The sequence below is a fragment of the Prinia subflava genome, chromosome 11, assembly GCF_021018805.1.
Source record: "Prinia subflava isolate CZ2003 ecotype Zambia chromosome 11, Cam_Psub_1.2, whole genome shotgun sequence".
Classification (NCBI taxonomy): Eukaryota; Metazoa; Chordata; class Aves; order Passeriformes; family Cisticolidae; genus Prinia; species Prinia subflava.
The window spans coordinates 3728481-3745901 of record NC_086257.1 but is presented as its reverse complement, the minus strand read 5'-3'; the positions used below and the strand labels follow the sequence as shown (position 1 = coordinate 3745901).

Below are 17421 nucleotides of genomic sequence, written 5' to 3'. Positions count from 1 at the left end.
TATATATATATATTTTTTTTTGAGATACCGGTCATTCCTTTGTTTTTGTCTGTTATTATTGAGAGCCTGTAGATATTTCTAATGTGCAGGTTTTCAGTTGGCTGAACTGTCAGGTGACAAATGTGTCCTTTGGTTTCTTTCCTATTTCGTCCAGGAAAAGGCTTTTATTTCAGTCTTTCCCAGAGAGGCAAAGCAGGCACAAGAGAGCAGCATAGGAGCTTTAGTCATGAGAGTGCTGTTCTTGATATTCATTTACCTATTCCAAACTCCAGTCTATGATTTGCAGAGAATAAGAAGGACCCATCTCTGGGAGGAGCTGTGATCTGTGGTTTTTTGTTGCACTTGGCAGAAGCCGACGTTTCCTCCACAAATATTGGCTGAGCTTCTCCCTGTGCACACAGGGAGTGATGGCTGTGACCATTCCGTGGTGCCATCTGTCTGCTTCCCAGGCGTGCCATGGAGCAAATGTGGTGTGCAGCTGACCAAGCTGCTCTTTGGAGAGCAGGAATTTCTGGTTTTATCCCCAGAGAAAGAACAATGTCTGAGCTATTGCTGGGAAACGTTTAGCTGGAGGGGTGTAAACTTTTAAAGAGAATAGGATTTGGTTTCCTTGTCTGTGTATATATACAGGTAGCTTAGAGCTACAGATATATAACCTTATTCTTTATATTGAGATTGGAATAAAAAAGAGGCAGAAGTTAGATCCTGGCAGCTTGTGATGTATGTAGAATTGCAGCAGGATGTTCTTACAGGTGCAGGGGGGGCATGGAAAATGAGTTATCCAGGAAAAAAAAGATAAAGAAGTGAAAGAGTACTTGAGTGCATATTGGGAGTGCAGTAAATATAAACATACTATAATCAGAGAGGGGCAAAAAAAGCTGGAACCTTTGGAGACTGCAATCGAAAGCCAGCAGAAGAATTCAGGTCTTCCATAAGGTTAAGGGTTGTGGGCAAGGAAATTCCACTCGGCTTTGTTTTGGTGTGTAGGCCAGAGAATACAAAGGCTTGAAAATACACAAAATGAAGGACAATAAAGAAATGGCAAATCTTTTATTTTTTGGCTCATTTCTCACAGTGGGTTGTATCATTCTAGTCTGTTTGCATTATTTCATTCATTTTTCAGCTTTTAAATTTGGTGCTGCTTAGTGCAGCCAGGAAATACTTGTTTCTACATTCCCCAAAAACCTAAAGGCCTGACTGGGGAATTTCATCCTTGCCTGGCTCATCTGACTCTGGTTGTCCACAGCTGCTGGATCTGTGCTAACACAGGGTGTGATTTTACCTCCCCTAAAATGAGCAGCAGATTGTTTTCCCACCCACTCTGAAATGTTGAAGTTTGCAATAGCTCTTAAAGCAAGAAGTAAGTGGTGTTGGTGTCCCAGAACAGAAACAAGCTTATTTGAAAGTATAAACACAGAGGAAGCTGGAATTGATTTAGGTTTAGTTGCATCTCAGGATTAAGTTTGTAAATTCCTTGCCTCTCTTCAAGTGTCTGATTTTGTAAGCCCAGGTGACAGGATGATCATCTCATTAATGTATTGCATTAAATGCAATCTTAAAATCTTAACATATGTCTCAATATATTTGAGATCCTGTATCTGTAAAAAGAGGCAGTGCAAAACTTACTGTTTTCCTTCATCATTTTCAGTCTGCTATAAAATGGGAGTACTTATTGCAGTTCTTGGAATCTGGTTCAGCTCTTCACTTGTAAAAGCAGATTCCAAGGCTGTGACAACATCTCTAACTACAAAGTGGTCTTCAACTCCTTTACTCCTTGAAACAAGGTGAGTGCATTGTGATTTTTTTCATTGTCAGATCAGACTTTGCTTAGAGAACAAAGTGAAGTGTTCTCTTTGTTGTGTGGACTTTGATTTCTGGTCACTACCAACAGTAATATCATGGGAATGTGATCACTGCTGTGCATGGGCACATGGGAGGAGTATTTTAGAGAAGACAGCAGTAGGTTTTGTGTATGATAAATTCTTTCATTTTGCATTAGAACAAACATTAATAATCATAAAAAATTACATAGTTGGTATTTTTTGCCTTAAGAAGTTTTACTCAAAGCATTAGAGGAGTTTAGCATGGTCTGGTAAGATTCTGTAGCTGAATGTATTTTAATTCAGTGTTGTAGGTTTTGATACATGGCTGCTGCTTGTGTAGATTTAGCTCAGTAAAGCTTGAGTTTAACTTTGTTCATGTGAGTTTTGTATTGATTAAAGTCAATTGCTTTGTTAAGAATTGTGCAAGTCACCCTGGGAACATTTCTTCTATGGTACTAAAGACCTTTTTTTTAAGGATATTGTGTAAAAAGAAAGTGAAATGCTATTTTCAGTGCCAGTCTTAGCACTTTTGAAATCCCCCATTGTTTAATTTTGTCATATTTTAGTTTGGAGATGTCAGTAGGACTTTTAGAATTTTAAGTTCATGTGTTCTTAGTGTTGCGTCACTTAAGGGTATTGCCAAATGTGGAATTTTGTCTGTTTTACTGCAGATTGTTTCACATGAAAATAGTTGAGCATTGCTGGGTTTCGTTCACATGAGCGTAGCTTTCATTCAAAGGACAGGTGTGTCCTAGGGGAAAACACTTTTCTGTAACCTTCTCTGGAGAAACTGAAGACTGAAAATTCTTTAAGCAGTAAAAAGCAAAGCACAGGTGATAATGCCAGGATTTAGATACCCTGACACTGTCAGACACTGTGACACTGCTGGAGGAAAACTCAACTAAGAGGGTGTCAAACAACAAACAAACAATCAAAATAAAGTGCCAAAGGCTTGATCCACTGCATTCACAGACTTTGGGTGGTGAAGGATGGTTCACCTGGGCTGAGCTGCAGCGTGATGCAGCACTGCAGTGTAAAATCACTGCTGCTGCTCACTGCCCTCAGCCAGCCCTGCAGTTTGTAACCCAGCTGTTCCAGCAGCTCTCACCCTTGGGCTGGAACACACAAGTTACTGTGGCAGTGGGCAGGCTCCAGATCTCCTGTGTAGCATCCTTTAGCACAGCAACTGTGTTACATGTGAGCACAGGATACAGTATTTGTGGTTAGCAATGGTTAGAGGAGGAATTTCAGTATCTAACCTTGCATACATACCCAATTATATGCTTAATGTATGGGAATCATAACATGATTTGAAGATGTGATTTCTCCTTTAGCTTGTTTAAGAACAAGCAAACAGAAGACCTCCACCAAAGCCCTACCAAAGCTCATAATTACAGTTTGTTTCAGCAAAATGTACAAAACTTTGTGTTTCTCATAAAAGAGAGGCAGCAAAGAAATGCATTAGGGAGGAGAGCTGGCAGGGTGGACACTGCTGCCTGTTAGTGGCATTTAAAGGATCAGGAGGTGCCCTGCAAGCTGCTTTCATGTACTGTGTGCCTGGTCTGCAGCTATTCTTTGTTTGGGTTGGTTTGTTTTTAGCCTTCGTGCAGTGCTTTTCCTAGTAACACAGTTTTCTCATACAGGTGGTAGGTGTTAATTTTCTGTAAAGCATTGCCAGGTAGTAGATTTGTAACTTGAGAGAAAAATTGTAGATCTAGCTCACTCTTCTCATCTTACTTAGTGAATTTTTATCAGAAGAAGGTCAAGAAAAGTTCTGGAATTTTGTTGAAGCCAGTGAGAATATTAAGACAGCTGAACACGATGGTAAGTTTTTATTGTCTTTTCCTTGAAGCTGACTGATAGTTGAAAAATATACCACAGTATTTTGTCTTCCATTGTGTTAGTCCTCATTGGACTTTTAAAATACTTATTTCAGTAATATTTTTTGCTGTAATGTCTCAAGGCTTTTGGATAGCCATTTGACAAAAGCTGTAGTGGATGAGCCTGAAACATTTCGCTTGCCAGATTCTTTTTCAACATGAAGTATGAAATATTTTAAATCCCTTTTCTCTGTGTTACTATTCCTCAGCCAAAATGAAATGGGAGTTCTTAACTGTTTCCCTCCTCCCCTGCCCATGTTTACATCCTCAAGAATGTATCCAAGTGTAGTCTCTTCTGTTGAAGTTCACTCTCATCCATGTGTAGAATTGGCTGTAATGAAACTGGAGGAGGAATGGTCATGTGCATACTCAGAATTAAAGCCTTGGGCTTCTGTGGGTATAAATCACACTGAGTTGAGAAGCCCCTCTTCAATGAGACTATGGGATAGAGAGATAACTGCTCGTACTTTGATTTTGCAGGTAGTGATTATTCTTCTTACCAGGAGATGCTGAAAGTGGCCTGCCAGACTCTGTCACCTTTGCAGCAGAATTTGTTGAAGTTTTCCCTGTCTTTACGCTCCTACTCTGCGGCAGTTCAAGCTTTTCAACAGGTTAGTACAGGAAATTCTCAGGGGATGTGCAGAGCATGCAGAGCATTTTACCCAGGCTCAGGAAGGAGGGAGCTGTGGAAGGAAACATTTGAGAGTACAAAAAGCCTGAACTGATTAACTGCTCTGTACTCCTGAGCTGCAGAGTGGATGTAGATACAAATTCCATGAGGCGCTGAATCTTTGTCTAGAGTAAATTGTGAAGAGTGAATATTTTGTCTTTTGTCTAGAGTAAATCTTGTCTAAAGAATTGGCATTTTGACATGTCTGCAGATCTTTGTGCCTGCTGCACTAAGAACTGCTGCAGAGATTTTTGTGAGGACCATCTCTGTGGCTCTGTTGGTAGTTGTGGTGCTGTTGCAGTTCCTGCTGCTCAGCTGAACTTACTTGAAGATAGTAATCCATATATATGTGTGTGTACACTGATTAGAACTCATAAATAAAAGTTCATTATGGTCTCTCTTCTTTTTTAATCTCGAGGTATCATATAATTCATTGCAAATTGTCTCACATTAGGAAGTGTTTATTTAAGTAATACTGTAAAACATCTTTCTTATTCATCTGGAGTAATTTTGTTGTTTGATAGTTAACAAATACAGATTTTTGTGATGTCTAAAAAAAACCCCTCAACCAAAACCCCTACAATTGCAATTACCCCTTGCTTTCTGTGCCTGGAACTAACCTTACAGTTAATAGTAATAAACTGAAAAATAAATTTAGGCTTCACTCTCCATCTTGCAATTTCACCTTGCATTTAAATGATGTCATAAACATAGAAGAAGTACTAGTTTGGAACATAGGAAATAATGATGTTTGCTGCACAGCTACACTGTTATAATTTTCACTTTTTCTAAGGGCAAACATTCAACCTATGTCATTATAAATATTTTATACAGATAGCAGCAGATGAATCTCCACCAGAGGGCTGTACCCTGTTTTTTGTTGTGCATGGGGAGAAAACATGTGAATTGGACTCTCTTGGAAACCTTTTACAGGCAGCTTCAGACAGGTATTTGCTTACTTTCCTGTTACTGGATTAGCTGCTAACATTTAACCTGTTAGTGCTGTGAAGAGGTTGTAATAAACCTGTTGTTTCTGTGTTCTGCAGTGTTCATTTCTCCTGTCCACTGTTGGCACAGGAGTGGCAGTCTCTTACTTGGTGTTAATTTAGATTAAAATGATTGTTTTCTTATTCCTTGCTCTTTGATAGTTCTGCTAGGAAGAGGAATGTGCACAGGAAAATTTGGAAACAAATGCTGGAGATAGCTGGAAACTATTGAAGGAGAGTAGGAATTCTTAGGAGTGTGTAAAAACTTCAGTATGTGGGGAAAATAGAAGGAGCTGGGCTGCATATTCAAATGAGAATTAATGTAACAAAGTGTTTTATGAATGGCTGAAAGTATGCACAGTATTTTTTCTCTGTATAGTTTTCTCAGCAATTGATAAAGAAAACCATTACCACATAATATATTTAAAATTCAGATTTCTCTACAATAACAGAACTTGATTGTAACTGCTAATAAGAAAAAGAAGATATAAAATATTATTTTTAAAAATTATCTTATTAAAAGAACCCCAACCAAATAACAAACCAAAACCAACCCAAATCCTTACATTTCAGTATGCTTTCATAATATGAAATAATTTTTGTTTTCAATATGATTTTTGTAATCTTGGTAATTTAGTTCTTTGTAGCTTAAAGAGTTTTTTGTCATTGTGCAGGCATATGGCATCTATAGCTCACGTGCTTTTCTTCTGACTTACTGGGAATATTTAAAGTATTTCATTGCACTTTAGACAAAATGTAAACAAAGCTGAAAATAGACTTCCCATTCACTTTTTTGTATGCTAAGCCAAGGACCAGGTTCAAATGGAATTTGTACCCTTGGCACATCTGTTCTATCAGCCTTTTTAATTTTTCATACAGAATTTATGAATCACCACAGGGAGAGAAAGTTAATTGGAATTTTAAGGGAAGTTGTTAATTTTTAAAATTAGGATCGTGTTAGATTCAAAATAACTCTTAGTCTCTTGTTTCCTTTGCATATGTTCATTTTTCACAAAGCTTTTATCAATGTGCTGCCAGCCTTGATACAGTATGTGGGAATAGCTTGACAGATGTATTCTATAAAGAATGATTAAACAGGATAAAAAGTGTGTCTTGCATTGAGTGAGGAAATGCTGTGACTCACACTGGTTTTCTTCACTGTTTCCTCTTAGGCCAAAGCCATTTTTGTTCAAGGGGGACCACAAGTACCCAGCGTCAAACCCCGAGAGTCCTGTGGTCATCCTTTATGCAGAGATTGGCTCAGAGGGGTTCTACAGACACCACAGGAGCCTTGTCTCCAAGGCTGAGGCAGGAGAAATCACCTATGTGCTCAGACACTACATTGCTGTGAGTATATTTGTGCCTTAGTGTAATAGAAGGACAATAAATGTACAATAAAATTGTACATTTGTGTAAGAGAGGATTTGAAATAGAGTAATTTGCCTTGGTTTTCAGAAAGAAAACTGACCCAGGTTTGTTCCCTTTAAATTGACATTTGCCTGCTGTCGTTGTTCATTTACTTGGAATACTCAAAGTTTTATTTTTTTATTGCATGTAGCTGAGTAATACTGAATATTTTAAATCTCCTGATTGTTTGAGGAAGATTGTTTGAATTCACAAATCCAGACTTGAATTCCAGATTCATTAGAGAATTCAGTGTAAAAAAAAATTGTTTCTCTACCCATATTAGAGCATAGGAAATAGTCAGATCTTTTACAGTCAGGCTACTTAGTTATTTTAGTTATTTATTAAGATTATCATTAAGGGACCGTTTTCAAAAGAAAGACATTGTTTCTGTAGTAATTTTTATTACAGAACCACTTACCATTTCTAGTGCAGATTATCCTGGTTTCCATCTTCCTCCACTAAATTGTGCATATCCACTGGTTTAGTATTTAAAACTGCATTTCAAAAGGTATGAAGAACTGGAATTGTTGGATTTGTTAATTGAATCTTACTAAGTATTGCCAAAACCTGTAGTGTAGCAGTCAGGCTTGAATGTGGAAAAAAATAGGCATCAGCTGGTTCACTTCTAATATTACTTGTACCTTTGGTAAAATAGTCATACATTGCATACATTTATAAAAGGAAGTTGTTTGTCAGTATTGGGAGGAGTACTTACATTCAAAATTCAGTGTATTACACTTTAGATCCTGGTGCTGTTATGTGACTCCTATATACTTCAAAATACTTTTAGAAAGTGATCACATTTCTCTCATTAAAGGCAGAAGTAATTATGCACAATGTCTTTTGTCATTATTTTTTTCTTGTCATTCTCTGTGGTAACTCTTCAGTGAATGTTTCATTTTTGAACTTCACAGCTGAAGTTCCTTTCCACCCCCTATCTGATTTGGTGATGGGAGTCTCACACACTGAATCCTGAAAACGTTGCTTTGTGTTCCTCTTTGCTTTGTGGATTTTGATGTTTTTTTAGTTCACAGAGATAATTCTTGCTTGCTGAACTTCAAGAGGTGTGTTGAGCAACAGTAGGAAATAAAATCAGTAGAATATGTTACTGCAGAGTCACTCACAGTGGTTGTTTCTTGGTACCTGTTCTGTCTGAAATACCAGACTGAGATTTCTTAGCTTTGGGAAGTGGTAGTTTTTATTTTTTGGATCGAGTAAAGATGGCAGTGTCACACTGTTGGCTTTTCCTTACAGAATCCCAGCAAGGAAAAGGTCTACCTCTCTGGCTATGGTGTAGAGCTGGCTATTAAAAGTACAGAATATAAGGCCAAGGATGATACCCAGGTGAAAGGTGAATTATTATTTTAAGTATTTTAATGTGAACATTTTAATTTCGCCAGGGTATGTTATGAATTGCAGATATTTTTCTTCCTTAGCTCTGGAATCTCTTTTGGGAGCCTGTTCCTTATGAAGCAGATCTTTGCCATGGCACTTCCACATTTTTGAGGTCCTGGAGTCATGGCTCTGGACTAGATCTTAATAATGGCACTAATAATGCAACTAATTTTTTACCAGCTATTCTGCAGGTGTAAAGCAAATTTCTGTACTTTAGTTTGCCTTAACTTATCCATCCTCAGAGTAGAATGTGTTCCCTGTTCCTGTTTTTTGGGCTGGAAGACAGAAATCTGCACTTTATTTGGCTTTTGCTGCTTTTATAGAGCACTGATCTCTGCTCTACAAACTCCCATGCATCTGCCAAAACTAGTTTGGTAGTATAATCTCTGTGTGTACTTTTTCTTTATGTGTGCACAGATACAAACCCCAGATTTTCCTGCTTTTCTGTTGTGCATAGCTTGGTGGTAGTGATGTTCTCTGTGTGTTTATAGGCACAGATGTGAATGCCACAGTCATAGATGAAGATGACCCTATTGATGAAGTGCAAGGATTTCTGTTTGGAAAACTAAGGTAAAACACAGTTGACATATCAAAAACACTTTTTGCAGAAGTGCTGATCTTTTGCTTTGTTGCCATTTTTCACGTCTGAGTCTCCTGTATGTGTTAGCAGTGTAGTTTCTTTAAATTAGCAGCAGACTTTCTTATAGGAAACCACAGAAGCTGTTTGACCCTTGTGTCCCTTTAGGCAGCTGTATCCTGACTTGTCAGAAGAGCTGAAAGAGCTCAGAAAACACCTCGTGGAAAGTACCAATGAAATGGCCCCTTTGAAAGTATGGCAGCTACAAGGTAATGTGGATAGAGGTTTTCAGTTATGGGCTACAAAAACTCAATGTAAATATGTTTTCTGGTGTTTTACACTGTTGAGGTTATTAGTGGCTGTGTACAGGTCACAGACTTTGACTGTAAATTCCTGCATTCAGTCTCACTTGGAAAATAATTGGTTTTTTAAAGTGCCTTTTTTAATAGAGTCTTGTTGAAATAGCTTTTAGGATTGTTTCATGGGACTTCTGACATGAGGATTGTTTTCTATATTGTGAAATACAGTAAGCTACTTGCTCTTAAACTGACTGCTTGTATGGTCTGCTGAAAGCAGAAAAGAATGTAACGTTTCTTTCCATGATCACACTTTTGATGTGAAATCTTAAGATTTCTCAAGACCAGAGGAAAACTGTATTTCAGAGTCAATTACATGCTGCTCTGGCCTCATTCCCTGGAAAACATCCATAAAAGCCTGGAGAAGGCTTTTCATCCTCTCAAAAAGGGTAATTCAAAAGGCTGAATGTGTGTTGTAGGCACAGGGAATCTCCCTATATCCAGTGGAAGGGCAGAACCTCCCACCTCAGCCAAAGGACGAAGGAGTGCTGGTCTGGACTGAAGCAACCTGTAGGCAGCATCCACTGCTTCAGTTGGGGAGGGTTTCTTACTTCAAGGTAACACACAGAAGTTGAATACAGGGAAGATGAGATTATAAGAAGTATCTACAGGTGCAGATAGAAAGTGAATTTCCTTAGGTAACGTGCAAAAATGTTGAAAGATAAAGTTAAGATGTCTTTGCATTGCCTTGTTTTCAGTTTTGAGTCCTTGACCTCTGTTTTTTCACTCCTAAGATCTGAGTTTTCAAACTGCTGCTCGCATTTTGACTGCTCCCCCCGTGGATGCTCTGATGGTCATGAAGGATCTTAGTCAGAACTTTCCTACAAAGGCCAGGTAACTTCAATTTTGACTCCCAGAAAGTTTTATTACTCTCCTTTTCCTGAGCAGGACCTGAGACAAGCAGCATTGGTTGGGTTAATTCTGACTTTCATTTAGCTGGAAGCAAACACTGGGGAATGTTTATGCTGGGAAGTTTTTCAGCCTACGGTTACAAAGAGGATTTTGTGGTGTTTTTCTTAGATGGCAGCTGGTGTGGACTGGTAGAAAATTTGCCAGAATTGCCCAGGCTATTTTATTGTGAAATGCATCTACACCTATTGCATGAAGTCATCAAGAATTTATTGGCTGGGTTTTTTGTTTAATGGTCTTAACATTCATCTGTTCACAGGGTCCCACTCATCTTTTGGGATCCACTTTGCCAAACAACCCAGTCAGTCTCATGTCAGAGGCTGATGTGCAATTCCACTGGTTTTTGCACTTTGTCAGTGACTGTCTGTAAGATATTCAAATCAGCTTCAAAAAAGGAATGATCTAGCATGACCAGCCAATCTAGAGATACAGTTCTCTTGATAAATTCCATTGCTGCATTGTGAAGATGATATTATAGAACCTCCTCCTTTTTGAGTAGGTGGGAGATATACCTGAGATGAGAGTAAAAAGAAACTGATTTCTGCTCTTATTTCCCATTTCCCAATTTCCCATTTTGATGTTAAGGTGTCATTTAGAGTTTGTGAAGGCAGGCACTGCATCTCACTGTGTTTCCAGGCTGATCTGTGGGCTGTACTCGCCCCCATCACTCTGTGATGATGCAGTCACTAAATCCAAAGTAAGGAAAGGAACGGGAACCCACCATGAGGAGTGAAATCCCCTATTTTCTGTTGTCAGCCTCTATCTTTACATTTTTGGCAGCTGCACACTTTTATTGTGGTTAATGTGAAATTAGACACCGAGTGTTGGCATGTGGTTAACATTTTTGTGCTGCTGGATTATACAGTGTAAGAAAAATGCTGCATCCTGCTATTTAATTCTTCCACCAAGTGCAACTGCTTCTTGCTGCATCTCTTTATACTAGAAGGTTAATTATCTTAATATGTAAGGTACAAAGGGTAGGATAAGTAGATATCTATCCAGTAAACAGAAAGAGGATTCATAGCTTGTTTTCTTTTTTTTTGTAGAGCCATAACAAAAACAGTTGTTTCTTCAGAACTCAGAGCAGAAATTGAGGAGAACCAAAAGGTAAAGTGTCCAGAAAATAACACAGTGCCTTTGCACTTATGTTTGCATGTTGCTCAAGATAATGACCCAGGATTTTCACACACATATTTGTAATGTGCATCTGGGAAGTGACCAAGTGGTGGATTTTCAAACATGGATGAGGAACATAATTGAGTTTCTTTGCTCAGTTATGAAAATACTGGTCTTGTTAGAGATTTGTTGCTTGAAAAGCAGCTGTATTAAGCATCTTCATACAGTTTTAACAATGCAGAAGAGACTTAGTTCTTGTTATCCAATTTGAGGTGATGTTTAGATATCTGTATACATCAGTGATCACTAGGAAGTCACAGAATAAATTCAAAACCTGCTGTGGCTTTAGAATGATTCATACTATGTGAAGGAAATGGTCCCAGTGTTGGTGGTTTGAGAATGAAACCAGTGAAGGGACAAAATTTACCAGCTAAGTCTAGATGTGCCTTGAAACAGAACCATAAACCCCCCCAGGGAGGTCACTGAGCAGGTTTTGCAGTATTTGCAGAAGTGTTTCAGACAGCTCAGCTGTGTACCTGGCATTAACAAAGCCCTGGAAAAACCAACTTTGTACAGAACTTCGTGCTACTAAAATATGCCAGGTAGTGAGGTCTGGATAGAGTGCAAACCAAAAGTTTAGGATAGTAATGAAAAAAAGTCAGACAGCAGTGTGAGCTACATTGCCCTATTCACACATTTCAGCCTTATTTGGTATTATTAGAAAAAAGACAGTGTATGTTAAGTACACACATGTTGTTTAGAAATCTAATCAGTGATGTTTGGTGAGTCTAGCAGTAAATGCAAAGCTACTTACAGGTCTCCTGAGGTTCCTGTTGTGAGAGAGAAATGCCTTGTTGTTCAGTAGTGATAAAATCAGAGGAGAAGGGATGGGCTTTGTTGTCCCATGTGGTTCTGGAAGGGACAAAGCATAGGATGTAAGTCCAAGCTAAAGCTGCCTGGTGGCCTTTCTTTGTGTGTTAGGGAAGACTCCGGTCCACAAATTGACCCATGGTTTCATTTTTATTCAGGGAATACCTGGGCTACTACATCCAGACCAGGCTGTATCTAACCCTGCTCTGCAGGGCTGTTCTTTGCACTACTCACTTTGTGTGGTATTATTTGATAGTGAAGTTCACTGCTACCCTTATGTTAGAGTTTACTGTGTAATTATCCACAGAAAGATACAATTTAACAATCAGATTTTCTTTGGGAGCCTTATTAATTTAATAAACAATGTAAGTTTTTTCTGATCAGAAGCTACTTTCCTGTACTTGGTACTTCATGTGTTACTTTTGTTATTCCTCTGCTTTGCTCAGAGTCTTCATCATGGTAGTGTTGTAAAATATCCAAATACAATGTTTCTCCTTCAGTGTCCATCATGTCTCTAAATAGAAATTTGTAACTGGTACTGCAAGACAAAATCTATTGGAATAAAACCAACATTAAACTCTTTAATAATATCTTCTGTGCAGAGCACTCTTCTAATGGCTTCCTACTTCATTTCAGTATTTCAAGGGAACATTAGGATTGCAACCAGGAGATTCTGCCCTATTCATCAATGGACTACTTATTGATTTAGACACTCAGGATATATTTAGGTAGGAATGTTTTATTTTTCACAATAATTGCATCCTGTTCAGAAACTTGCATCTTGCTTGTGCATGAATGATAAAGCTATGTAGGCAGTTTTGAACCTTCTTCATAATCTAGACTAGGTTTAATTAGTAAGTACTGTAAAAAGCACATAATGGTTCCTTGTCTTACTCAAAGTGCATTTCCAACAAAAAAATCTATGTGAAAAGTGGAATACCCTTGAAGATTGGAATGGGAAATCACCTTTGTGCTGTTCTTTTGACCTAGCAAGATTTTGATTTCTCAGACTGTCAGCATACAGATTTATTCTGAAGACAGCAGACTGATTCTCAATGGATAAACCACTGTAAATTTTTACCCTATGTCTTTGTCAAGATGTGTTTCAATAATACATACATACACATATATATGTATAAAATGGATTGGGTATCCTGATTTAACATTGTTTTTCCTAGTTATACAATATTAATTGAATAGATTAAATCATCTCAAGTTTCTTAGGACAGTAAGAAATAGATGATAAATAAGAACTAATGCCTGGCCGTGGCAGGCTGGTTTATCCCTTTCACAGTTAACCCTCAGGGTAAGAGAAGTTATTTGCAGTGGGTCATTTCCCCCGTTGTGCTTTCCCTGCAGCCTGATCGATGTGCTGCGCAGCGAGGCCCGCGTGATGGAGGGCCTGCACAGCCTGGGCATCGAGGGCGTTTCCTTGCACAACGTCCTGAAGCTGAACATCCAGCCCTCAGATTCTGACTATGCCGTGGACATCAGGAGCCCTGCCATCTCAGTCAGTATGGCTTTTGGTAGAAACACTTGATTTGCTCTTGGGTAATGCATTCTTAAGAGCTTTTGGCCTTGTCTCTGAAACTGCAGTGAAGTAAAAAGGATAATAAGGTTATAATTAGCACTTTTTAGAAAGCTTAATTTGTTACTTCTACAGTTCTCAACATAGTGTCCGATTTGAAAATACTTTAGTCTCAGACCAGAGCAGGAGGATTGTCAATCTTTTAAATGCCTTTACTTTTTTTAGTGGATCAACAACCTGGAAGTTGACAGTCGATACAATTCCTGGCCTTCCAGTGTGCAAGAGCTGCTGCGTCCCACCTTTCCCGGCGTGATCAGGCAGATTAGAAAAAACTTCCATAATTTTGTAAGTAACAGTCTGACTGGATGAAATGTGCATTTTGTTTTGTCAAGAGCAGGAACATCAGCTTTTGCAGCTTACCTCACATATACCCTGGATTCCCTGTCACTTAAATAGCTTGAGAGAGAGGATGCTTTTCTGAAAGATTTTGTTCTCTTTTTTGTTCTTCTTTTTCTAAAAGATTTTAGTAAGTTATGGCTGAGATTCAGAGGTTACTGAGCATGATTCTGTGGCATCTATTAGATGCCAGGAGTTGTTTTGTCAATGGACAGTTACTACCTGATAGATAACAATTTGGTGTGTTTCAACTTTGTGATAATACTTGAGCTTGGTTAATGAGATTTGTCAGATTTGTTAACTGTTGTCTTCTTAGCAGATTTAAGACCAACTTCAGTTGTTTCACTTAAAAGCATTCTTGCATCAAGACTTGAACAGATGATCAATAGCCCTCAGCTTAGTCCTGGGTGTCCTTTTAGTTTGTGGGTAAATTACTTAGATCTGATGAAGAGTTTGCAAACTGTGCACTGTAACTTTTGTCATATGGCAAAGTGCAAAAAACCCCTTCTGGTTAGTGAAAAATAGGACTTGAACCATCTGAAGCTGTGGGAGCTTTGATGTGTTACCTTTTTCTCTGGAGCTCAATACTTTTAACATAGAAAATTTTAAATTCTAAGACAACAGTTTCATGAATGGGGGTCCCTGTGTGCAGTCTGAATGTCCCAGTTCTGTCTGGGTTGGGACAGCACAGAACATCTTGGCAGCATTGGCTCCCCAGGGCATGAAAACTTTTCACTTGCTGTTTGTACACAGGTGCTGATAGTGGATCCTACCCATGAGACCACAGCAGAATTACTGAATGTGGCAGAAATGTTCTTCAGTAACCACATCCCACTGAGGTAATTGTTGTGTTTTAATATTTGGGGGTTTTTTACATCCGTTTTATTCATGGGACTTTTGCACTTGTAAAATTCTCATTGCTAGAACACTGCAGAAATGTTAAATACCTTGTATTTGAGGTATGTATGTATTTTTTGAATATAACTTTCTCTATTAGGAAAACAGAGTTCAGTTTTTTAACAGTCCAAAAGAAATTTAAAGTTTTGCATGGGAGACAGGTGAAAAGCAAGATTCTGATGGACTTGTTACAGATGATATGTCCTAAGTTTGACTCCTTGCTGCTCTGCTCAACATCTTCCCAGGCTGTTCTAGAAAAAACCTGTGTTGAAGATGCTGATCACAGCCAGCAGTTGTACGAAGAGTTGATTCTTTATAAAAATGATGACCTGGGGATTTGTGTGGTTGCAGGATAGGACTGGCCTTTGTGGTTAATGATGCAGAGGATGTTGATGGACTTCAGGATGCTGGTGTTGCCCTCCTGAGGACATACAATTATGTGGCACAAGAAGTGGACAATAATTACGCTTTTCAGACCGTCATGTCTGTAAGGATTCATTTAAAACAGAAATGAATGCTTGAATATTTTCCATGTACATAAGATGATGTCAATGGGCTAATGTGTGATAATGAAAGGAATTGTTCTTTGGCTGGGTTAGTGTGCAGAGTATCTCCAAATAGTGGTGCCACAGAGTACATGTGTCCTTGTAATGTGCTTCTGACCTGACTTGAGCAAGTGAGACTGGGTGTCATTGTGACATTTACCACTTTTGCACATTTTTCTGATCCTGTCTCTGAGTTCTGAACTCCTCCATCCCTTCAATGTTATTATTTGGTTTGAACAGTTCCAGTTATGCACCTTTGCCACATCAAAGGACAGTGCAGGTGCTGGTAAATGAATTTCTCCTGTGGTTTGATACCCGTACAAAGTGGCGAACTGGGGCATACTGTGATGTTAAATTGCTGGTTACTTAAAGACAGTTACTTTTATTCTTTTTATTTTGGGTGTGTATTTGTAGCTTGAAGTAAAATCTTGTGCCTTCAAGAGGGAAAGAGTTACCTGCTTTACATGTGAGGTTATATTGTTCATAAGCATATCCCAAGTTCTGAAGGGAAGGTAGCTCCTTGGATATGCTTTATTTGAGGCTTTTTTCCCCAGAGAACTATTTTCCCTCCTCAAATCCCTTTTCTAATTAAAGATGCAAGTTATTATTTAAAGAAATGTGTATTTACCTTCTTCCAATCTCACTGGAATGACTACAAGTCATTATAATGGGTACAAGTGCTTAGGGGCTGTTGCAGCTGATAAATATGAAAATAAGTTTTGCAGTCTGGCTGTTAATGCCTTATTATAATCTCCTGTACTACAAGTGACAGGTCAGTTTACCCTTGATAAGGACAGAGGCTTTACAGTTGCAGCTGTAAACTTGTGAAATTCCCCTTTCAGATCTATAACAAAGTGAAAACAGGGGATCAGCTGAAAGTGGAGCATGTTGTTAGTGTTCTTGAGAAACAGTATCCTTATGTGGAAGTCAGCAGCGTCCTGGGAATCGATTCTGCCTATGATCAAAACAGAAAGGTAAGAATTCAGGAAATAGAGCTGCTTTTTCCCCACTTCTTTTATTACAACAGTTTTGAAAATATAATTACATACAATTTCTTGATCCAGTTCTCTTACCAGCCAGGTAACTATTTTGTTACCACATTGGGAGACTTCTAGTAATACTTTCCTCTTTATGTTCAGCACACTTTATATAATATACATAACACATAAAATGGAATATATATTTTTAAAAAATCTATATGTAAAGAACCAAGATAACTTTCTTGTGACTCAGAAGTTGGGGTTTCATTATGGAATGCAGACTTCAGTAGAGTTTAAAAGTGTTTGCAAAAAAAATCAAGATGATGGAATGGTTCGCAAAAAACCAAGAGTCTCAATGTTGGGAGGGATCAGTGTGGGGCTTCTGAATCAGTGTTTGAATACTGTGTGAGATAAAGCCATGATTATGAATTCAAAATGCCTTTTCTATAGCAAGACATCCAACAATTTCTGTAAATAATTCTTGAAGTGATTTTTAGGTCTGATACTTTTCTGGATGGAGAAAATTAGGAGGGCAAATCACTATTGAACCAGTTACATGTGAGATGAAGCAGATTTTATTTGAGGTTTTATAGGGGGATGTTTCTTACTTTTTGTTGTTCTAAAACAAATGAAATTATTGTTGCCAGTAGCTCTGTAACACACATGATGCTGCCTACATCTGTAAATGTCAGGAATGCAGTCAGGGTGACAGAAAACAGGCTCATATGCATTTGGGGGGGGTCTTCCAGTGTGGGATAGTGAAGAGAAAAATATTTTAAGGAAATGAAAATCCATAAAAGTAAGACAGACATTTTTGTATGAGAGGAGAGGCCTCAACCAAAACTTCTAACCAGCAGAACCTAATTTTAACTTCTAACAGGGTATCTGTCAATGCCAGTGCATTTTTCAATGGTTACATGAAACAGGGGAATTTCTCTTGACAGAATAATTCCCTGCCTCACAAGTAACTGTTTTCTTACAGGTTTAAGAAACACATTCTTAAAAAAAATATTTCTCTACTCTGTCTTACATTACAGCTATCACTGCTTGCATTGCATTTGCTTTCACAGACAAAGTCATGTTTCC

General features: G+C 38.3%; 1 protein-coding gene across 3 annotated transcripts in view; it reads left to right on the top strand.

Annotated features, from left to right (window-relative positions):
• UGGT1 (UDP-glucose glycoprotein glucosyltransferase 1) overlaps positions 1 to 17421 on the top strand; it is a 38199-nt gene that overhangs the window by 1227 nt on the left and 19551 nt on the right. For all 3 annotated transcript variants that reach the window (XM_063407903.1, XM_063407904.1, XM_063407902.1), the window contains exons 2-17: positions 1649 to 1784; positions 3565 to 3647; positions 4184 to 4314; positions 5208 to 5320; positions 6532 to 6706; positions 8021 to 8117; positions 8653 to 8731; positions 8907 to 9007; positions 9829 to 9928; positions 11050 to 11110; positions 12626 to 12717; positions 13349 to 13499; positions 13743 to 13862; positions 14667 to 14752; positions 15162 to 15297; positions 16198 to 16329. In XM_063407903.1, the coding sequence (XP_063263973.1) occupies positions 1660 to 1784; positions 3565 to 3647; positions 4184 to 4314; positions 5208 to 5320; positions 6532 to 6706; positions 8021 to 8117; positions 8653 to 8731; positions 8907 to 9007; positions 9829 to 9928; positions 11050 to 11110; positions 12626 to 12717; positions 13349 to 13499; positions 13743 to 13862; positions 14667 to 14752; positions 15162 to 15297; positions 16198 to 16329 (1782 nt within the window). In that variant the 5' untranslated portion in view covers positions 1649 to 1659. The remainder of the gene's footprint in view (positions 1 to 1648; positions 1785 to 3564; positions 3648 to 4183; positions 4315 to 5207; positions 5321 to 6531; positions 6707 to 8020; positions 8118 to 8652; positions 8732 to 8906; positions 9008 to 9828; positions 9929 to 11049; positions 11111 to 12625; positions 12718 to 13348; positions 13500 to 13742; positions 13863 to 14666; positions 14753 to 15161; positions 15298 to 16197; positions 16330 to 17421) is intronic.